This window comes from Bufo gargarizans, chromosome 3 (assembly GCF_014858855.1).
Source record: "Bufo gargarizans isolate SCDJY-AF-19 chromosome 3, ASM1485885v1, whole genome shotgun sequence".
In the NCBI taxonomy this organism is placed as follows: Eukaryota; Metazoa; Chordata; class Amphibia; order Anura; family Bufonidae; genus Bufo; species Bufo gargarizans.
In genome coordinates, this window is record NC_058082.1 from 423,528,557 (window position 1) to 423,552,997 (window position 24,441).

Sequence of the window (24,441 nt, forward strand, 5' to 3'; positions counted from 1 at the left end):
TAGCCTACACTGCACCCTTGCAGTTTCTCTAAAGCAGCAACCTCTGTCACTACAGATTTTCTATGTGGATTGCTGTGTTTCTGCACCAATCTCACCCTTTGCATTGCAGGGTGAAATCAGCACTAAAGCCACAGAAAAATTGACATGCTGCGAATATCAAAATCCACATGGCAGGCATCACTGCATAGGGAGAAAGGTGTAACATTTGTACTGTTTAACGCTGCAGATTTTCCACACAAAATCCATGTGGAAAACCCATGTGTAATTAGCAGAGTGTGCAGGTACCCTAAGCTTTCCATATAAAAGTCAAACTGCAACTTATGAAATCTACTAGGAATAGCGCTTCACAGGTAGCATTAATGAGTTATCATTGATTAAAAGAGCCAAGAGAGTGTTGTGATACCAACTGCATGTTCATGATTTATTTTCATATTATAACCAGCTTCTTTACAATAAAGGAGAAAATTGAAACGTATAACAGATCACTTTCAACTTTTTATAAGATGGCTTCCAACAATTAAAAATTACACATCGTTTACATTATTCTGACAAAAATTAAATACACATCTTTTGTCAGTACCTTCAAAATTGTCAATCCAAAAAGGTAAATTGTGATTTTAAGATTCCCTGCATGGGCAGGAAGGTCAAACCGTGAAAACCCTCAGCAGTACATTTGGGTAATACAGCACTGCACAGCTTAAATCTGTTAGCGCTTAGAGGCATACCATTTGCTGGAGTTCAGTGCCCCATGAAGGTTTGAACTGTGACAGAAAGGGAAAAACCCATGCCATTATATAAAACAAAATAAAAAAACAAAAAACAAAAAAACACCACATTAGTGTCAACATTTAGGAAAAACTATAAATGGTACAATGGCTAGCTTCCCATTGGTTACTGGCAGAGGGAAATGACCACATACAAATGAATCTACTGAACAGCAGAGAACATTCCAAATTCCAGATTACCATTCAGATCACTAAAAATGCTAATGAGTAATGTAAAAACAAATGACAGAAAAATAAAGGGACTATATATCAGCGATGCAAACTTATTAAAAATGTGCATGACTTTATTTCAGACAGGTGATGGGAGCAACCATTAACCCCAAAAATGGCAAAAAGTATCACCTTTTGCTGGATAAAATAGAAAAGCGCATATGTAACTCTTAAAACAGAAATTATTAAAGACAGTTGGAGGTGAAAAAGTCAAGCAATAGCCTAAATCAGGTTCTAAACCAAGTCTGTCTGTTTTGTTGTTGGCTTTTTTTTTTTATATCTTTTATGTTTTTTTTAATAAAATCTCCCCAAACAATCACCCTCACACCCTCCTAACAATTTAGTCTTCTGTACTCTGCGCTTCTTCATCAGATGCCTCTTCACCAGACTTCTCTTGCTGAGGGCTGGCAGGTTTCTTCTCTGGGGGTGGTGTCTGTGGCTCATCATCCTCCTCTTCCTCCTCCTCCTCCTCCTCTGCTTTGGGTGATGGAGGTTTTTCCTTTGATGCCTTTGCTGCTGCAGGGCGACTCTTTCCTTTGGCCTTTGCTGGACTTGGGGTAACTACAAAATATAGTTTTGTGAAAATAAATGCTTGTCTATTTGGTAATCTGAAGTCACAAAGGCAGAGTTACTAAATGTTTTTTTAGCTCTGTATATACAAAAGAGAAAGGAGCCGATATCTGTGGTGCCGGGGCTGTTAGCCAATTGAGTATGTTACTGGATGTACTAACTGTAGATATGGTCCAAGATAAGTTAAATAGGGTAAACCAGGCTCTGGGTCCAGATAGATTACACCCAAGAGTGCTTAAAAAGCTCAGGTCATTGCTGTGCCCCTGTTAATTTTTAAAGATTCTCTAGGTACTGGTACAGTGCCAAGTGATTAGCACAAGGTAAGCTTGGTGCCCATATTCAAAAAAGGATCAAGATCCTTCACAGGTAGTTATAGACCAGTTATTTTAACTTCTGTTGTGGGAAAAATGCTTAAAGGGACTCTGTCACCAGTTTCTAACCCCCACTTTTAAAAATATTGTTCTGTCCATGGAGCCCTTGTGATTACTAAGGTGTTGTTATAAGCTAAATCTGCTGGCTCGTTTGATAAAAAAAAACGTTTTATCTAACCTGTCAGTCATATAGTTAAGGTGCCCAGGGCGTTTCTCATTGCCTTTAGATGCCGCCCGCCGCCGGTGCCCAGCTCCTCCTCTGCCCTCGTCAGCGCCGCCTGAAAATCATGAGATACGCCTCCGGCTCTCCCTCACTCCCCCCTCCTTTTCTAAGATCCTGCGCGTGCGGCAGTGTTCGCGTTATCGGGAGGTTGAGCGAAGTGCTCGCGCATGCACACTTTGCTCAATGAGGCTGAACCGAAAAGTCCGCACGGGCGCATCAGGCACAGGCCTGTGCGCACACGTGGGAAATTAGAAAAGGAGGGGGGAGTGAGGGAGAGCCGGAGGCGTATCTCATGATTTTCAGGCGGCGCTGACGAGAGCAGAGGAGGAGCTGGGCACCAACGGCGGCATCTTCAGGCCATGAGAAACGCCCTGGGCACCTTAACTATATGACTGACAGGTTAGATAAAACGTTTTTTTTTATCAAAACGAGCCAGCAGATTTAGCTTATAACACCTTAGTAATCACAAGGGCTCCATGGACAGAATAATATTTTTAAAAGTGGGGGTTAGAAACTGGTGACAGAGTGCCTTTAAGGACTCTTAAAGAGGACCTTTCACCTTGAAAAACCACATTGTGAACGAGGTATGCAGCCATGGAGAGCGGCGCCCGGGGATCTCACTGCACTTATTACCCCCGGGCGCTGCTCCGTTCTCCCGTTATGCCCTCCAGTATATTCACTCTAAGTTATAGTAGGCGGTGTCTGCCCTTGTCCTGTGGGCGTCTCCTTCTCCTAGGCGGCAGCGCTGGCCAAACGCAGCGCACAGCAGTGGGAGAAAAAAAAACTCCCAGGCTGTGAGCTGTGAACTGCGATTGGCCAGCGCTGCAGCCTAGGAGAAGGAGACGCCCACAGGACAAGGGCAGACACCGCCTACTATAACTTAGTGAGTTAACATACCGGGAGAACGGAGCGGCGCCCGGGAATAGTAAGTGCAGTGAGATCCCCGGACTGTCCCTCAGAATCTTAAGTAAAGTAGTAAGGTTTATTGGTTTGGAAAGTATAGTTTGTAATTTGAAAATTGGCTGAAGGACAGTGTCCAGAGAGTTGTGGTCAGAATGGTCCTGGGTTATACGTGGTGTACCCCAAGGTTCAATGCTGGACCCTTTATTAATGATATTGAGGACGGGATTAATAGCACCATATCCATTTCTGCGGACACCAAGCTGTGTAGAACTGTACGGTCTATGGAAGATTTCATATACTACAAGCTGACTTGAACACTGAGTGATTGAACCTCTTCTGCCAAGTTGATGCCCAATGTGGACAAAGGTAAAGTTATGCATCTTGGTAATCTCTGTGCTTCACATGTCTTAGGTGATGTAGCACTGGGAGAGTCACTTAGAAAAGGATTTCTTTTTTTTAAATAAAAAACAGAAAACATCCATGGCATCAGTGGGGGGGCCACCCTACAAGTTAATACTATAATTAGCCTAGGTAAAAACTGATGAAAGGCCCTCTTTAATGCTTATGAAAGTGTAGAAATCCGAGTCTCACTTCCTTTTTAGGATTCACATTCCCCACCTATCCCTTGGTTGAACGTGATGGACTTATGTCTTTTATTAAGCGTATTAACTATGTAACATAGGTGCAGTGCTGCAATAAAACTAACAAACTTGATATCAGTATTGAAGATATTAAAATTATTTTTACATGAATACATACAACCAATTTTATTCTCCAAGTTTTTTCTTCAATTGGATCCAAAATTAAGTGTTCGATCATGCCAAATCAAACTTTTTTTTTTTTTTTTTTTTAAAGAGATCCGTTGACATAACGGGGCTCTCAATGTGGAAAGCTAGGCGGAGGCTTCTGCCTAGCAGTGAGGCCGGTGATGACACTGGAAACCGGCTAGTGCAGCGCTAAAGCATGCCCATCAGAGCCGTTGACATTACTGGCAACACTGCTAGGGGGAAGCCACCGCCCAGTAGTGTTAAAAGCATATAATATAAAAAATAAATAAAAAATAAATGGCATTAAATGCTCCGATGTTCAGCTCTGAACCTGGACAACCCCTTTAATTTGTCAAACTCCAGACAAAGCTAACCAGCACTACCCAGCCTGTCTAACAGGTCAAAAGGCATGCTACACAGCAAGAGGTGGAGAAGTAGGGAGCATAGTGAATGTATGGACAGGTTTGCACTTTTTTTTTTATTAAGATGTACAGCATTTGTTACTGTGGCCCTGGGTTTACAGAACCTGGCTCAGTGAGCCACAGCTTGTTCCTAGTCCTGCTCAAGATATGTGCAGACTTGGCACCGATTCACACAACCACGCTGTTTGGGGAAGGAAAGGCCATGTGTTGTCCGAATCTCCTGAACAGACTGTGGCACTCCTGACCCCAACTAACTGCATCATAGTACTTAGGACAATCAGTTCCTAGCTGATCGTGGGTTTATTGTACTGTAGGAAAGGAATGTACTACAATAAATTACTATAATAGTTAGGGTCAGGAGTTCCGCAGTTGGTCCAGGAGATGCAGCCGACAGCGTTTCCCAGACTAAGCATGGCTGTGTGAATCAGCCCTGTGAGTAATTCTGTTTCTTACCTGTAGCTTTTAGCCTAGGCTTCGGGACTTTCTTCTCCCTTTTTTCAGGCTTAGATTTTTTCACAATTTTCTTCTTCTTCTTTGATCGCCCATAATCGCTGTCATCATCATCTTCCACCATGAAGTCTTCGTCACTCCCAGAATCTTCTACAAATATGTAAACATGCAATTTTAAAGATTGAATTCCATAAGAGTATTACTGAGAACATATGCATTTAAATATTCAGAGTGCCTGGCTATTACCATGTTTTCTTACATATGGATGTCATAGTGGGTTGAAAGGTCAGCTAACCAACATAGGATATGATGTTTATTTATGTTGAAAGACACCCGTCATGTGCACCTCCATACTATGTCCTTTAAAAGCTATATGCATGGAGCTGTTCTCCTGTGACGGCATTGAGTCCAGGAAAGAATACAGCACCAGAGGGAACATACAACCAGGACTTTGCTAAATGACATACAATGGCACTAACAGCGATGTCACCACTTTCAAGCTAGTACTAGATTGAACATCCAGCAACATCACCAATGTTTAGTTATGCATGCCTGAACACCTGAGGCATTAGGAAAATATTTAAATATTAAATCTTTCAGCTTTAAAAAGGGGTTGTCCAACTTTTATTAAGTGATGGCCTATGCCCAGAATAGGTCATCACTAGCTGATCGGCAGTGGTCTAACACCTCGCTCCCCTGACAATCAGCTTTTCAGGTCTGGCAGGTTAGAAGCAGACAGCTCTGTCCACTTTGTAGTGGATGACCTTGTAATAGCCTATACTATTAGATGGACAACACCTTTAACTAGCACACATACATTTTAGAAATTACAGCAAGTTGGAATTTTATTGTGCAAGATAATTCTGTTGCTCTTATAACACTGCACTGAGGCTTCAGTCAAAAATGTTTTGTACTATATTTAGGTGCACACTCCAAGAAATCTCAGGTAATCTGGGTAGCATTTTTTTTTTTAAAAAAGGTAATAGTAAAAACAAAATGGTAAAGAGTCATAGCCATGTGATGGTTTACCTTCATGAGACTGCTGGGTTAGCATTTTTATTTTACTGTGTGCAAGTTTGTACTAGTGGAAGATGTGGGGAAAATCCCCTTTTTCAAACCTGTTATCACAAAAATGACTGGTTCATAGTAAAGTAAAAAATACAAGCTGTCTAAAACTCACTTTCCAAAAACTGTGCTTCATCTTCATCCTCTGGCTCCTCCTCTTCACTCCCAACATCTTCCATTAGCATCTCCCTTTGCTTTGAAACAGCCTTGGATGCAGCTTGCCGTTGTTGACGGACATTTTTCCGTTGTTCCTTTTCATCGTCACTGTCATCTAAAAACAAAGTTTTAAAGAAAGTGAAAATTAAACATTTAATAAGTGTGTAACAAAACAATCCATAATTATCTGAAACCAAGAATCTATCAATAGAAAGCTGCTACAGCACAAAATAGTGAATGCAGATTTACAGCGAAACCGCTCCAAAAGACCTCCAATTTAAGGGTACTTTCACACTAGCGTCTCTCTTTTCCGGCATAGAGTCCCGTCCTAGGGACTCTATACCGGAAAATAACTGATCAGTTTTATCCCCATGCACTCTGAATGGAGAGCATTCCATTCAGGATGTCTTTAGTTCAGTAATTTTGACTGATCAGGCAAAAGATAAAACCATACTACGGTTTTATCTCCGGCCAAGTAAAAGAGAAAATTCAGTCCGGATCCGTTTTGCCGGATGACACCGGAAAGACGGATCTGGCACGTCAATGCATTTTTCCTGATCAGTCTTAAAAATGCCTGATCAGTCGGCATACATTTTGCCTGATCCGGCAGGCAGTTCTGGCGACGATCACTCTGCCGCAAGTGTGAAAGTAGCCTTACAGTATAGTAGAATCACAACTCAATACTTTATCAACTATTGCTTTATAAAGCTCCAATGGAGGACTTCTGGCTTAAAGTAAATTCATAATTACTCAAAATGTATTTGCTACCTTGGGCTGATCGCTTCCTTCCTTTAGAAACACGTTTCTTTTCAGGCGGTGTTGGTTTTTTGACTTTTTTACTCTTTTTTGGACTCTCATAGTCACTATCTGCTTTTCCGTCCCCTGCTGCCACATCATCATCACTGCCAAAGTCTTCCTCTGGAATAAAAAAAATTAAATGATTTACTATTAGTACAGAAAACTTGGGGTCCCATTAGGCTGGAAGATATTTATTCATTAACTAGTCGTGATTGACAATTTAGCGAGTAGTTGCTTTCGGTGGCTACTAATCTTTCCTTTGGACATCTGTTAGTTTTTTTTTGTAAATCTATTACATGCAACAATATCTTTTTAAACGATTATATTCGATTTCAAGCGATAGTAGCCCCTAATGGGCACTTTATTGTGCAGTGCGATTCCACCGATTTGTCACAAAATCCAAACTGCCCATTTAACACATCACAAACCCCATACCCAGGTGTCATTTTGTGGTTTCCTCCGGTGGAAATGGATACCACTCCATTCAAAAAGATTTTTAAGACATTCACAGGACAGAAGATAGAGTACTGAACTTGGCCATCTCATTCAGGGCCAACTACTTTAATAGCGTTCCTTTTTGGTGAGTCTTTATTGCCAGACTCCCTCTGGCAAGACCTGAGGAGTATAGTATACTTACTCCTTGACACTGGGTTCCATCTCCTTTGGTCATCACCTGTCAAAACATGACTCCCAGTTGCTGGGGGTCATGTGACCAGTGCGGACATGTACCCCATATACATCACATGACCCATTGACGTGACACACAGGGACTATGTCACCAATGCGGCAGCAATGTGAACTGTGTAAAACAAGATGTTGACAGGCTGGGAACAGAGCAATGCAGCTACGGCAGGGGACAGGAGACATCTGCCCAGTCACTGGGCAGATAAGTATACTTCCCTCTGTAGGTCCAGAAGTAAGACTGGCTCACGTGCACTAGCATGAGAGGGGGAGAAGACACGGCTGCAGCCCAAGAGAAAAATACACTGCTTTTGTTATATTTCATGGTCTGCAATTGTGATATTGGACAAAATATATGCGTCTAGGGTTCCTTTAAATTAAAAGGGATTATTTAAAAAAAAAAAAAAAAAAAAAAAAAGTCATCTAGTATGGTATGCAATTCTCATTCTAATGACAAATAAATAAATAGGGGGGGGGGGGGGGTGTAATATAAGTATACCTGCAGAGTCGCCCTCTTTTTTGGTTTTCTTGACTTCTTTTTCCTCTGAATCCTCACTGTATAAAATGAGATAACTAGGTTAAAAAAAAAATAAACACCTATGTGCATAAAAAGGTGTTCCTGGAAATACCCTTTAGCCATTTTATTAAATGCGACAAAAATCACATCTGGATTCCACCGGACATGTAAAATTTAAGAAGGACCCGTCACCCTTTCTGACATGTCTGTTTTAGTAACTACTAGCATTCTCCAAGTAATTCTGGAGCATCTATTTTTATGACTATGTTGTGCCATTCCTTTGTTATTGCTACTAAAAAGGTATGCCTGAATTGCAGGCAGTAAAAGGTACAGATGAGTGTAATCAGTTGCCGTCTCCTTCACCCTGGCTGTGGCGCGGTCCAATCGCAGCAGACCACGCCACAGCGAGGGTGGAGACGCCCACTGAGAAAAGCTGGAAGTCCCCGCCTCTGTGTACAGATGCCATTAATTAGCCTACTAGGCTCCAAAACTGAATGGGGCAATACAGCACAACAGAGGGCTATATCATGAAAAAAAAAAAAAACATCTACTAAACATGGGCTACAGTGTGAGGTATTACTTTTATAAACTAAAAACTGGTGAGGGGTCCTCTAAGCTGCTGAAGGGACTTCAATATGCAATTCCCAGATTGCTTCCCCCATAGACCAAGATGAGTTGCTACAGCAGATTTAATTTCCTATCGGCAAGGCTTCATAGGAACATAACTGTGGCAGGGCTGTGGAAAAGACCTCTTAGACGACATGGTCGCAACTGACCACAGTATCTGAGATGGTAAGTTTTTGATTGGCGTTACGGCTAATCAGACAATGTTGATTGTCTGATGTTTAAAGACCTGACCACTGCCAAATATATACTGTGAAGACTGAAGTGGAAATAAAGCAATTCTCATTAGTAGACATGCACATTTACCTGTCTTCCTGTGAATTTTTGCCAGATCTTTTCTCCTTCACCTCTCTAGGAGATGACCGAGATTTCTTAGAAGGGGGAGCAGATTCTCTTCCATAATCCTCATCTGTTTGCGAAATCAAATGTTTAGGTTCATATCTACATCTAAGTCTCTTAAAAGCCCACAACAAAATAAAAACATGGCAGAATTCATCTTAATCTTTCCCTCATGTGTACCAAATCTAGCTTTTTTTGTCAACAACCAGCAAATGGTCTAATCTTTAACCTATAGTTAGGCTTATATTATACCTGCAGATAGTTGGGCAGGTCATCGCTAACCAGCATTCATATGGCCGCTCGTTAGCAATGATCTGCCTGTGTAATACTGCTGCCGACTACTCTATGAACAAGGAAACGCTTGTTCATCAGGTGATCAGTTTTTAAGCAGGTTGAAATTAGGCATCGACCGATATAGATTTATATTTTTTTTTGAGCAGATACCGATAATCTGAACGTCCAGGCCAATAGGCGATAATTTATACAGATATTAAGTGCATTTTTTTATTTATTTTTTAACTCCTACACAAATCTGCTGAAAATGAACATGTTTATTGGTAACTTGCAGCTTTTTTTAGCAAATATTTTTTTCATTGATACTTAATATTTTGGTGTTTGTGTTTTGTTTTTACTAACTTTTAGCCCCCTTAGGGGCTAGAACCCTTGTCCTATTCACCCTGATAGATCTCCATCATGGTGAATAGGACCTCACACTCCCTGCTGATCTGTGCTTTGTGCACAGGGAGCCGACTATGGCAGCCAGGGCTTTAGTAGAGTCCTGACTGCCATGGTAACCGATCAGAGCCCTGCGATTACACTGCTGGGGATCTGATCAGAAGCTGCCACTGCACCACCAATGAGGGGAGAGGGGACTCAAGCCAGTGCCACCAATGATTAATACTGGGGGGCTTAGGTGGGGCACACTGTGCCACCAATGAAGATAACTCACCCATTAATTAATATACAGGAGGCGGGTGCTGGCTGCAGAATCATATAGCCGCACCCTACCTCTGTCGCCACCTGAGGGGTTAACTACTGCAGATCGCAGCTACTTGTCATAGAGGTCGGGTGTGGCTATACGAGTATGCATCCAGCTCCTGCCTCCTGTTGAATTTGAATGAGTCATTGGTGACGCAGTGGCTTCAGCCCCTCCCCTTCTCTCATTGGTGGCAGCAGCGGCACAGGGGGGGTGGGGGAAGGGACACTGCTTCCATCTCCCCTGTGCTGCTGAGGGAAAACAGATCAGCGCGATCCTTGTTCCCGATTCGTTATCGGCAAAAGAGATGCTGATAGCTTTCAAAATCCTGAATATCGGCTGATATTGGTAAAACCGATAATCAGTTGATCCCTAATTGAAATATTGTTTGCCGGCAGCGCACGAAGCTGTCTAGTCATGCTCTGCCGCTGGCAAATGATTTTGTATGGGGATGAGCGATGGCATTAGCGATGTCTTTTCCATACTGTGGAGAAGATCCTTGCATGTAATAAAGGACCAGGGTAACCCTTTAAAGTGACCGAGTACAAGGACAACAAAGGGGTTTTCCCTGAGAAGACTCAGCCCTACAAAAGCCTACAACAAACACCTGATATACTCCAGGGCTGAAACTGCAGCGGTGACAGGCTGGGACGCGACACCGCTGCAGTCTGTAAACAAGACAATCCATGCAAGCACTGGAGATTTTTTTATTTTGAGCTACTATACAAGTTGTCCAAGACATTTAGTCATCTTGAAAAGCCAATTGAAGTCTATGAACGCGGGTAGAGAGCCAATGCACAGACACTTCAGAAGTTTCTCCCCTGTTTGACTAGATGGCAGGTAAAACTAAGCCTCACTGTTTTCCTATAGAGAAGTGCATGGGAAATGTCTGAAACCGCATATTTAGAGCTTTTCGCAATTCAACTTCGGATACCGGAGGTTTTTTAGTTTATTTTTCTTCCCCATTTTCCTTGGGCCATAACCATTTTATATTCCATTCACATAGCTGAGAGACTATTTTTGTGGGACAAGTTGTACTTTCTAATGCCACCATTAAAGGGGTTCTCACATCAGTAAGTGGCATTTATGTAGAGAAAGTTAATACAAGGCACCTACTAATGTTCTGGCACTGCCCATATTGCTTCCTGTATTCCTCACTTTATACACTGCTCACTTCCATGGTTACAGACAACCCTACAATCCTTAAGTGGAGGTCGCACTTGCACACTAGGAAAAAGCGTCAGCCTCTCTAGTGGCCAGGACCATGGAAGCGTACATGGGCTAGTTCTTCTCCTATATTGTGCAAGCACGACCACCACTGATTGATTACAGGGTGATCTATTACCATTGAAACAAGCAATGTATGATGTGATTGAAAAATGAATCCAGCCAGCAAAGGAAGCAATATAGATAATACATTATTTGTCTTGTATTAACTTTCTCTACATGATAAATGTCACTTACTGACGTGAGACATGCCGTTCAATTATGGGATACAATGTAGTGGGAAGTGGTTACAATAAAAATAAAAAATATCCAAATTGGGTGGAATTAGGAAAACAAAACTGCAATTCCTCCACCGTTTTACAGGTTTTATTCCCACTGTTTTGTTTGTGGCAAAACTGACCCATGCTCTTCATTTTCTGGGTCAGTACTATTAGAACAATACCACATAGGTTTATGTCTAAAAAGTGTAAAAATAAATGCAAACTTTGAAAAAATAAAAAAATTAATTCTGACCGCCCATAACACATCTCAAGACAATCTGTAGTTTTTATTGATACCATTTTGAGTGCGACTTTTTGATCACATTTTACAACATTTTTCTGGGTAAGAGAAGCAATGGAAAAAAAAAAATTGCCCTTTTGACCTTTGTTCCGTTACGCCATATTGGAAAAATATTTTATATTTTAATAGTATGGGCTTTTTTTGGTCACGTGATAACCCATGATGTTTATATTTTGTTATTTAGGCATTTATTTTTTATTATAAGGGGGGTGATTTAAATTTATTTATTCTTATTATTTTTGTAATGACTTTGAAGCTCAGTCGAGTCTACAAAAATATGCTTTTTAAAATCTGAACAATCATGTATTTTTAAAATTAGTTTATTACTGTCTATTGCTCATTTTTATGTTGGCCTGTCGTCTGGTTTACACAATGGTCCAGTGCCGTACATGAACGGCGCTGGGAGCGAAAGGGTTAAATACAAGTGCCAAAAGGAGCAAAAAAAAAAAAAACACTAGTAAACAGTCCTATAATATCTTATTGGCTAGCATAGCATTCTGAAGACATTGCACATGATTCTCTAGCGCATTCACAAGACTTTCTGATCACAGAGCCTTGCGCCGTACAGCACTCGTGTCGCCTGGAATGAGGAAGGAATTGCGTGCTAACCAATGACAGTAGCACGTTTCCTGCAGGTCTGGGTTGTTCCCAGGGCAGGGCTTATATGCCCCGATTTCTCTCTGCTTTACATGAAGGCAAGCGCTCGCCCAGCGAGTGCTTTCACTGCTTGCGCAGAAGCTTGACAGACACAATAACTGTGCATGCTCGACCATGCTACACAGAAAACTACAGGTTATAACCATGGAAAACTGAATACAAAAAGGCTGACTGCTGGGGGGAGGGGAAGCACATTGAAAACAAGACCATATACATACCATCAGAATCCTGGAATTGTGAATAATCAACCACTTTTCTGTTCCTGTAAAATAAAAGAGGATTTGCCTTTACATCAGAGGGGAGTGGCCGCCTTCCCACAGCAGTTTTTGAAAGTGCTCACATCTCCGGCCAGAGAACAGCCTGCTAGAGTTCACCACCAGATCTCCATTGACTGTACTAAGGCCCATCGGTGACTGGGCCGGGATAAATACCAGGTTTCAGCCAGACATACTGCTACATGCAGTGGTTTTAACTTTTTATGCCCAAGCTGCATTTACGCTGGCCGATTATGTGAAACAAAGTCTCGTTTTGATAAGCAGCCCGTGCAAATGTGCCGCAAATTACATGAACAAGAAAAACACTTGTTCATAAAAAGGTCAGATGATCTTTGGTGAAGACTCCTCAATGATCGTAAAACACCACTTTGCTTTTCAGAAGCAATGATGATGTATGGGGGACGAGCGACAGAAGCAGCGATCACTCATCCCCATACTGTGGAGGTGATCACCACATGTAAATGCAGCTCTTCACCTCCACTTAACGAGCAGTCGACTGTTGGGAAGGAACACCTCCCAAATCAGCTGCTTCTTGCAGGGTCTACGTTCAGCTTTAGAACTGGAAATTTACTTTGATTTTCAGTCTTTGCCCAATTTCTAGTGGATGTCTACATTAGGGATCGACCGATATTGATTTGTTAGGGCCGATACTGATAATTTGTGAACTTTCAGGCCGATAGCCGATAATTTATACCGATATACTGGGAATTTTCATTTTTGAAAAAAAAAAAATTTAAATTCCCACAAATATGCTGAAAATTAATGTTTATTGTTAATGTGTTTTTTTTACTAACTTTTAGCCCCCCTTAGGGACTAGAACCCTTGTGCTATTCACCCTGATAGAGATCAGGGTGAATAGGAGCTCACACTGTCCCTGCTGCTGTGTGCTTCAATAGCGTCCTGGCTGCCATGGTAACCGATCGGAGCCCCAGCATTAGGCCCCATGCACACGGCCGTGTGCGGGCCGTGGAACCACGGCCTGGATCCCTCCTGAGAGCAGGAGCGCACGGCGTCACTGGTTGCTATGACGCTGTGCGCTCCCTGCTGCCGGCACAGTACAGTAATACACTGGTATAGATCATACCAGTGTATTACTGTATTGCGGCGGCAGCAGGGAGCGCACGGCGTCATAGCAACCAGTGACGCCGTGCGCTCCTGCTCTCAGGAGGGATCCAGGCCGCGGTTCCACGGCCCGCACACGGCTGTGAAACACGGCCGTGTGCATGGGGCCTTACACTGCTGGGGCTCTGATCGGAGGAGCAGGGGAGAGGGGATCCTGTGGAGGGGCGCACTGCGCCACCAATGTTTTTAATACTGGGGTGGGGGGGGGCACTGCGCCACCAATGCTTAATACTGGGGGGCTTGGGGGGGCACACTGCGCCACCAATGAAGCTTAATCTCGCATTTATTCATATACAGGAGGCGGGAGCTGGCTGCAGGATCACATAGCCGGCTCCCGACCTCTATGAGCTGTAGCTGCGATCCTCGGCACCTGAGGAGTTAACTACCACAGATCGCAGCTACAGCTCATAGAGGTCGGGAGCCGGCTATGTGATCCTGCAGCCAGCTCCCGCCTCCTGTATATGAATAAATGAGAGATTAAGCTTCATTGGTGGCGCAGTGGCCATAGCTCCTCCCCTCCTCTTGTCCCCTGTCCTTTCATTGGCGGCAGCACAGGGGGAGGAGACACTGCTCCTTCTCCCCTGTGCTGCTGCTGAGGGAACACGGAGAGCGCTGTCAGCAGCGCGATCTGTGTTCCCCATACGCTATCGGAATATCAGCAAAATAAATGCCGATAGCGTTCAAAATCCTGAATATCGGCTGATAATATCTGTAAATCCGATAATCGGTCGATCCCTAGTCTACATAAACAACATTTACCCGCAGGTCCTCTATAAGGCCTTTCATTAACCCCTTAAAGGGGGGGTTCTGTCACTTCAGGAAATAGCATTTATTATGTAGACAAAGTTAATACAAGGCACTAATGTATTGTCCATTTTGCTTCCTTGATTTATTTTTCCATCACATTATCCACTGCTCGTTTCCATGGTTATAACCACCCTGTAATCCATCAGCAGTGACCGTGCTTGCACACTATAGGAAAAAGCACCAGCCTATGTGCGCTCCTACAGTTCTGGCAACCAGAGAGGCTGGTGCTTTTGTCTATAGTGTGCAAACACATCCACCGATGCTGGATTGCAGGGTGGTCGTAACCATGGAAACGTCTAGTGTATATTGTGATGACAAATGAATCCAGCCAGCAAAGGAGGCAATATGGATAATACCAATACATCAGTAAGTGCCTTGTATTAACACTACATGATAAATGCCATTTGTTGAAGTGAGACAACCCCTTTAAAAGGGAGTCTGTCACCTACCTGACAGGTTTCACACAGGGGACATTGTTCAGTGGGGCACAAAGACATGACACAGATGTTACCCATGGTTAGTTCTTCTGATGCTTCAAATCGCCCCAAAAAGGTCATTTTTATCATATGCTAATGAGCAGTCGCATGTGCCCAGGGGCGGAGAGTTTTCTGAAAGTGCCCAAGTTCCTCCGCCTCACTCCGCCCCTTAGCAAGCTCAAGCCAGCCCTGTGACATCATATTTCCCTGTAGGATGTTTGCGCATCACTGCCGGGCATGCGCAGTGTTCTGCCCACCGTGGGAAGAGGCACAGAGATATGTAGTGCACATGCGCCAGTTACTAGCGTGAAATTGGCGAATGCGCACTGCACATCTGTGCCTCTGACCACAGTGGGCAGAACAGTGCGCATGCCCAGGCTCGGCAGTGATGCGCCTACAGAGAATTATGATGTCACAGAGCTCTTGTGACGGCTCATTAGCATATGATAAAAACGACCTTTTGGGCGATTTGAAGCATTAGAAGAACTAACCACAGGTAACATCTGTGTCATGTCTTTGTGCCCCACTGAACAATGTCACCTGCTTGAAACCGGTCAGGTAGGTGACAGACTCCCTTTAAAGGGTTTCTGTCACCAGATATAACCCTATTCAGCTAGCTGACATTAGCAATCTGCTAATGTCAGCTAAACCCAACTAGCCTATTCCTACGTTTATCTATGCCCCCTTTATGCCAGAAACCTAACTTTTATAATAAGCTAATTAACCTCTAGGAGCAGCTTCGTTCTCCCACCTTTGTCGCCTCCCTCCAAGTCCTGATTGACAGGGCCATGCAGCGCTTGCATCTGTCTGCCAGCCATGTGCTCTGGCGAAATCTCGCGCGGTGAGGGAAAGACGCTCGCAGGCTGCCAGCTTCCTCGCCGAATACTGAATGGCGCGAGATTTCACCAGAGCACAGGGCTGGCAGACAGATGCGATCAGGACTTGGAGGGAGGCGACAAAGGTGGGAGAACGGAGCCTCTAAGAGAAGTGTGGAAAGGGGTGCTTGTTTACATGTCAACACTGCTAGGCTTCTAATGGGCGCTGCCCAGGCTAGTGCAGCTCTAAAGAGCGCCAATTAGTGCTGGTGACAGCAGTGAGCCCGGTGACAGGTGGAAGCCTCCACCTAGCTTACCCATGTAGAACCCAGTACGTCAGTGGCTCTCAAGATAATTGCCTTGCCCTGCGCGACATGGGGACCACCAGAGAGGTCACGCTACAACGGCAGGGGAGTTGTCGGGTGAGTACTGAGCATTATTTTATGGCATTTTACACCCCCAGGCCAATTCTGCGCTAAGCTCAGAAACCCTCCAACACAAAAAGAGTTTACCATTTATCTAAAGATGCATTTAAACGCACCAATAACCATCCAGATAGTCGTTCCCGACCTGGTCTAAATGTGCTGCCGATCACCCAATCAATGAGTGAAACTCATTCATCGGGTGATCCTGACGCTCTTGCAGGTGCCACCCATCATGGAGTAGATCATGCTGCCCATACAGCGACCTTCTGCTCAGAAACCACGATTTAGAGGACAGCAATAGTGACACCACCCCCCCCACAGTAAAGGAGATCTCTGTATGTAAGTAGGCAGTCTCCTTCACTGAGCGAGCAGAGTTCCTTCCTGACAATCTGCCAGTCAACCCATCTAACGCTACTTTCACACTCACGTTTGGTGCCGATCCGTCATGATCTGCACAGATGGATCCATTCAGATAATACAAACGGATCCGTTCTGAACAGATACAGACGGTTGCATTATCTTTAACATAGCCAAGACGGATCCATCTTGAACGCCACTGAAAGTCAAATGGAGGACGGATCCGCTTTCTATTGTGCCAGTGAAAACGGATCCGTCTTCATTGGCTTACATTGTGTGTCAGAACTGACCGGTTTGGCTCAGTTTCGTCAGACGGACACCAAAATGCTGCAAGCGGAATGGAGACAGAACTGAGGCAAACTGATGCATTCTGAGCAGGACTCATCTCAGGTTAATTATGCATATGTATCAAATCGGTTTTTTTTGTTTTACACAATTTAAAGCCAACACAGAAGCTATGGGGACTCTGAGTCTTGCAGATGTGCTAGAGGACATCTCGCAACCCATGTTTCCTCAGCTCTATACACATAATCCTCGTGACAGGTTCCCTTTAAAGGGAGTCTCATCAGTTTCACCTTTTTAACCCTTCCCATAGCTTTCTAGCAGCATTACAGTTGATAAAAACCATTACCTTTATAAGCAATCGTGGACTTATAAAACTGGCAAAAATCATCTTAGTAGGATATGCAAATAAGGGCTTGCAAGTGCCCAGGAGCGGCGTCAACCTCGTAGATGCCCGAGTTAGCCGGCGCATGCACATTAATATGATGCCATACCAGGAATGGACATCGCAGTGCGCATGCGCCGGCCGACTCAGCGCGCAGGTGCGGGATCTCGGAGAGAGAAGTAGTAAAAAGATGGGCAGGCAGAGGGAAAGACTGGGCCGGGGGAAGTGACAATAAGGCAGAGCTGCCTGGGCACCTACGAGGTTGACGCCGCCCTGGGCACTTGCAAGCCTTCATTTGCATATCCTACTAAGATGATTTTTGCCAGTTTTATAAGTCCACGATTGCTTATAAAGGTAACGTTTTTATCAACTGTAATGCTGCTAGAAAGCTATGGGAAAGGTTAAAAAGGTGAAACTGATGCTGAATGCGAACAACTACTGATGTAGCAATACGCCAGGACAAACTGTTAAAAAGCTGTGGGATGACCCACATGCAAGCCAGTGTAAAGGCCATATTATTCTGCACCCAGATTTTTATAAAAGGAAAAGGCTTCCTCTACTAATATAAAAAAAAAAAAAAAAAAAAAAAAAAAAAAAAAAAAAAAAAATGCACACAACTGAATCTAATAAACTATAATGCAAGGACTTCTGTTCAGCCATTAGGTGACCGGGGGGGTTATACAGAATTCACACAAAACAATCAAATGCAAAAATAAAAAAATATGCACATTGTCCTCCGTAAACAGGGGGTTGGGTGTCTACAAGCAATATTCAATGGGGCAAAACATGTGGATCAGGGTAACAATCTGCACGTCCACCTCAGATCTAAGAGCCATGTGCATACCCTGACTAGCCCAGAGCAAAATTTAATTTACCTCCTTACTAAATAAATATGGCAGCCCCCCCCCCGCCCCCCCCCCCAATAGTCTGAACACAAGCCCCAACAAATTGAGTTTTTTATCCCCCCCCCCCCAGATTAGCTTAAAAAGACATGCAACTAAGTCAAATCCATATGTTTCTTTACACGTTTTGACTTCCCAGGCATCACCTTCATGAGAAGCATGATGGTGGCTGCAAGATCGCCTTTGTTCAGGCGGCTAGTGTGTACACTTTGTGCCCTTCCCCCAGAAACAGCTGCTGGCCCGAAGGTCTGGAGGTAGAAGGTATACAGTCCACCATGCTACGTAGATAAATGATAAAGTACATGGAAGATATACTATATTGGACTGTAGTATTCAAGGTAAATTGCTGTGTTGGCACTTTGCGATAAATAAGTGGGTTTATGTTGCAGTTTGGGCACTGGGTCTGTAAAAGGTTCGCCATCACTGCTATATACCGTACACGTGATTACAGCTCCCTCCACATTACACGACCCTGCACGGCCATCGCTGGCGAAACTCAATGAAACATGGAGGGCAGCAGCAGCACTCAGACCTCCTGGAGGCCGGAGTCTACCAGGCGCTCCAATGGAGGAGGCAGCACACCTGTGCAAGTACAAAGCCCAACGTGAAGCGCTATGGCTGCGATCACTGCCGCTATACATTATACAGATTATACACACACACACACGTGTGCCCGGAGCAGCAGACAGCGTGCACGGCCTGCTCTCCCAGGCTTTGTACTCACCTGACCGGCCTGGACATGGTTCCTGCGGAGACTAAGCAGCAATAACAACCGAAAGAGGTGGGAGATGAGGGGGGGCGAGCGGCTTCCTTTGTATGAGACCCCCGGGAGGCCGCTTTATGGAGGGTGGGGGTTGCTGAAGGAGGGGGCTGGGAGAAATGAGGCCCAAGCGTATGTATTCTCTTATTATAGAAGGGGGGGGAGAAAAAAAATTCCCAGCTATCCCTTCTTCCCCGGGAAAACCTTATATTAATGGCCGTCTAAGCCAGCAGTGAAAAGAGGCGGGAAAACCGGGGGAGGCGGAGCAGACTGCCTACGCTACCACCAGGCGACGTAATGGGCGAAAGCTACGGTTCCAAGTATCGCTCCCTAGTCACACCCACCCCCTATAGAGACAAGTACAGAATCCTTAATCCGAATTAAAATGCAATTTATCGCTGCCTCAGGCCGCGAATCCCCCCCTCCCCAACAGCCGCCTCCTGCCCCTGAGCCAAGGGAAACAGCCTAACACGCTGGGCGCACGCCTCGTAATGCTATTGGTGCGTTCGGGACACACAGGCCGCTGATTGGATGATTCAAAACATCACTCTGGCTGATAATTTGCTGCGAGGAGGGTTGTGGAGGTGGTGCGGCGGGCCTAGGCACTAGTGGGTGTGGTTGAGAGGTCGCGTCTCACACAAAAATGGAAGATGGTGTCTACTTGAGTGTGCCGCGAGGACGGCAGATTCGCCACAATGTCCTGTTGTCTGTTAGACGCTATTGTGCCGCTCGCGTGACTCTAGACACAATATGGAGGCACCAGGGCTCGAAGTCAAGAGTTTATTTGCAGCCTAATGAGGTATAAAGAACTGGCATATGCAGATTCGTCATTAAAAAAGATTATTATTTTATATTAGCCTATCTGGACGTCTGCAAGGAATTCCATGACAATGCCAAAGTACAATGAAACCTTTGAGATGCCTAATCGAAACTGCATTGAGAAGTGGCATTATAGAGGGTGGTCCTCACAAAGAACATGGCCAGTATACATAATGGAGCACATTTACTAATGGACTTGTGACACTTTTAGAAGTAAAAAGGGTTACAACGCCCCCTTTTCTGTCCAGCCGTGTGCCAATTTTTGTGCACATCCGATTTTGGCACCTTGTATGCCATTTGGGCGTGCCGGGAATCCAGTCCAATTGACTTACATGTGGGTGCAAATGTTAGCTAGAATCCACACCAGCCAGGGGGTGACCTCGTTTTTACAACAGGTGCACGGACTGCCACAGATTTGCCTAATTTATGATGAGGCACACGTCTTGTCATAAATTAGACGTATTTAGCGGCCGCACAGAGGGGGAAACTAAGACCGGCGTAAAAAGCCCCAATATGTGGTGGAAATGAAAATCTGTCACAGGAAATCCAATCTGGGTTAGGGTATGTTCACACTAAGGATTTTTGGCACAGGTTCTGAGTAGATTCTACACCCATGACTGTGCCGAAACAGCCTCCCATCATTATCAGTGGGAGGTCGCGCCGCAGTTCATGTAGGGAAGATTTTTTTTTCGTGTGATTTTCTAGACAGTGCCAAGAATGGACATTTCTGGAAACCGTGGCGGGAGTCTGCTTGTGGTTTATCTCCATTCAGTGTCAGGTGTATAACAAATCCAGCAGTTAGGTAAGTAAAGTCTCACAGGGTTAGTCAACACAAATCTAAGTCCAGCAAATCATATAACCCTTACAATTAATATATTTTATTTTCAATCCTTTAAAATATGGGGATTAATAGACAAAAATGACAATAATCACTGAGGATCCACTCAGATACGTTCCACAATAAGCACCTCTTGAGATACCAGGGGATATAGGGAGACTGTCCCTATTGTCTCTCCCTGGTCTGTTGCTCAGCCCAGGGACGACCCCTAATGGTGGGGACTCCCTGTTCTCGAACCTGGGCTATTCTGATCCTCACACAACCCTAACACGGTAGTACTAGAGGGTAGGAAAAATACGGTAACTTGAAAAGGTGCTTAAAAGTGGACAGATACTATACATACAAAGAACAACAACAACACATACACCCTACCCTATAAATGTAGGGCCTGTTGGCGAGAGCTGTGTATACAACCCTAGTGCTGAAGTGTTACAGCTCCGTTGGTACGCAGTACACCATCAAATATACAGATATACGTCATTCATAGTACCCCAACGCGTTTCCCCCACTTTGTAGGGTCAGTAGGATTTGGGTGCCGGATATCAGTATTGATATTAAGATATCCGTTGTTATATAAATGATATCCAGAAGATAATCAAGGGGATCATTTGTTAATAGCTAGAGAAGATCTCAATCACTCGGACTTAGTACAGACAGTTTAGTAAAAGACATGCCAGTACCGTTATATAGTGTAGCTGGAGTTTATTGCAGGCATCTGTGGAAGAAAAATATATTTGGTATAGCACACAACATATCCCATACAATACTTCCACCAGTATCCACAATTGAAGGATAGAACTCACAGTCTCTGTACAAACATCAAGGGTCCAGTGGTTAAATGGGTAGCCTCGATAAGCATAGATGACCCATAATTCTGGTTGTCCGTCTCAGGATCCGGTCATCCCAGCTCTTCATTAAGCCCCTCATCTATGCTCCTCATCTATGCTTATTGAGGCTACCCAGGTGTATAACATTATTCAAAGTGAGAAACCGCAGTCGTTTTTTCTGTTATATGGGGCAGATTTTAACACTCAAAATCTGATGTGTGAACGAACATACTCTAAGGCCTCATGCACACGACCGTTGTTGTGTCCGTTTTCCGTGATTTTCTGCGCACCCATTGACTTTCAATGCAATAATTCAAGTCCAGCAATGGTGTGATGAAAGATAATAATACAGACGTGGACAAAATTGTTGGTACCCTTTGGTCAATGAAAGAAAAAGTCACAATGGTCACAGAAATAACTTTAATCTGACAAAAGTAATAATAAATTAAAATTCTATAAATGTTAACCAATGAAAGTCAGACATTGTTTTTCAACCATGCTTCAACAGAATTATGTAAAAAAATAAACTCATGAAACAGGCATGGACAAAAATGATGGTACCCCTAACTTAATATTTTGTTGCGCAACCTTTTGAGGCAATCACTGCAATCAAACGCTTCCTGTAACTGTCAATGAGACATCTGCACCTCTCAGCAGGTATTTTGGCCCACTCCTCATGAGCAAACTGCTCCAGTTGTGTCCGGTTTGAAGGGTGCCTTTTCCAGACTGCATGTTTCAGCTCCTTCCAAAGATGCTCAATAGGATTGAGGTCAGGGCTCATAGAAGGCCACTTTAGAATAGTCCAATTTTTTCCTCTTAGCCATTCTTGGGTGTTTTTAGCGGTGTGTTTTGGGTCATTGTCCTGTTGCAAGACCCATGACCTGCGACTGAGACCAAGCTTTCTGACACTGGCTAGTACATTTCTCTCTAGAATTCCTTGATAGTCTTGAGATTTCATTGTACCCTGCACAGATTCAAGACACCCTGTGCCAGACGCAGCAAAGCAGCCCCAGAACATAACAGAGCCTCCTCCATGTTTCACAGTAGGGACAGTGTTCTTTTCTTGATATGCTTCATTTTTTCGTCTGTGAACATACAGCTGATGTGCCTTGGCAAAAACTTCGATTTTTGTCTCATCTGTCCACAGGACATTCTCCCAGAAGCTTTGTGGCTTGTCAACATGTAGTTTGGCATATTCCAGTCTTGCTTTTTTATGATTCGTTTTCAACAATGGTGTCCTCCTTGGTCGTCTCCCATGTAGTCCACTTTGGCTCAAACAACGACGGATGGTGCGATCTGACACTGATGTTCCTTGAGCATGAAGTTCACCTTGAATCTCTTTAGAAGTCTTTCTAGGCTCTTTTGTTACCATTCGGATTATCCGTCTCTTAGATTTGTCATCAATTTTCCTCCTGCGGCCACGTCCAGGGAGGTTGGCTACAGTCCCATGGATCTTAAACTTATGAATAATATGTGCAACTGTACTCACAGGAACATCTAGTTGCTTGGAGATGGTCTTATAGCCTTTACCTTTAACATGCTTGTCTATAATTTTCTTTCTGATCTCTTGAGACAGCTCTTTCCTTTGCTTCCTCTGGTCCATGTCGAGTGTGGTACACACCATATCACCAAACAACACAGTGATTACCTGGAGCCATATATATAGGCCCAATGGCTGATTACAAGGTTGTAGACACCTGTGATGCTAATTAGTGGACACACCTTGAATTAACATGTCCCTTTGGTCACATTATGTTCTGTGTTTTCTAGGGGTACCATCATTTTTGTCCATGCCTGTTTCATGAGTTTATTTTTTTACATAATTCTGTTGAAGCATGGTTGAAAAACAATGTCTGACTTTCATTGGTTAACATTTATAGAATTTTAATTTATTATTACTTTTGTCAGATTAAAGTTATTTCTGTGACCATTGTGACTTTTTCTTTCATTGACCAAAGGGTACCAACAATTTTGTCCACGTCTGTAGGTCAAAAATTCATAATCAATCTAGTCCAGCAATAGAGTCAACCCTTATGAGAAAATATACAAATCGGATTCCAAAAAAGTTGGGACACTAAACAAATTGTGAATAAAAACTGAATGCAATGATGTGGAGATGGCAAATGTCAATATTTTATTTGTAATAGAACGTAGATGACAGATCAAACGTTTAATCCGAGTAAATGTATCATTTTAAAGGAAAAATACGTTGATTCAAATAAGAGGCTGGAAAAATTAAATTTGAGCATAACGAAGAGCTGGAAGACCAATTAACACTAATTAGGTCAATTGGCAACATGATTGGGTATAAAAAGAGCTTCTCAGAGTGGCAGTGTCTCTCAGAAGCCAAGATGGGTAGAGGATCACCAATTCCCACAATGTTGCGCAGAAAGATAGTGGAGCAATATCAGAAAGGTGTTACCCAGCGAAAAATTGCAAAGACTTTGCATTTATCATCATCAGCTGTGCATAACATCATCCGAAGATTCAGAGAATCTGGAACAATCTCTGTGCGTAAGGGTCAAGGCCGTAAAACCATACTGGATGCCCGTGATCTCCAGGCCCTTAAACGACACTGCACCACAAACAGGAATGCTACTGTAAAGGAAATCACAGAATGGGCTCAGGAATACTTCCAGAAACCATTGTCAGTGAACACAATCCACCGTGCCATCTGCCGTTGCCAGTTGAAACTCTACAGTGCAAAGAAGAAGCCATTTCTAAGCAAGATCCACAAGCTCAGGCGTTTTCACTGGGCCAGGGATCATTTAAAATGGAGTGTGGCAAAATGGAAGACTGTTCTGTGGTCAGACGAGTCACGATTCGAAGTTCTTTTTGGAAATCTGGGATGCCATGTCATCCGGACCAAAGAGGACAAAGACAACCCAAGTTGTTATCAACGCTCAGTTCAGAAGCCTGCATCTCTGATGGTATGGGGGTTGCATGAGTGCGTGTGGCATGGGCAGCTTGCATGTCTGGAAAGGCACCATCAATGCAGAAAAATATATTCAGGTATTAGAACAACATATGCTCCCATCCAGACGTCATC

At 43.8% G+C, this 24,441-nt stretch overlaps 1 protein-coding gene across 1 annotated transcript; it reads right to left on the bottom strand.

Moving 5' to 3' along the window:
• Positions 1 to 394: 394 nt before the first annotated feature.
• Positions 395 to 19,377, bottom strand: NUCKS1 (nuclear casein kinase and cyclin dependent kinase substrate 1). Its single transcript, XM_044288437.1, has 8 exons — positions 18,873 to 19,377; positions 12,521 to 12,564; positions 8,849 to 8,951; positions 7,901 to 7,956; positions 6,691 to 6,840; positions 5,882 to 6,037; positions 4,705 to 4,851; positions 395 to 1,556 (listed from the first exon to the last, which is right to left on the bottom strand). The coding sequence occupies exons 1-8, from the start codon at positions 18,887 to 18,889 to the stop codon at positions 1,336 to 1,338; spliced, it is 894 nt and encodes a 297-aa protein (XP_044144372.1). The 5' UTR covers positions 18,890 to 19,377; the 3' UTR covers positions 395 to 1,335.
• Positions 19,378 to 24,441: the final 5,064 nt, after the last annotated feature.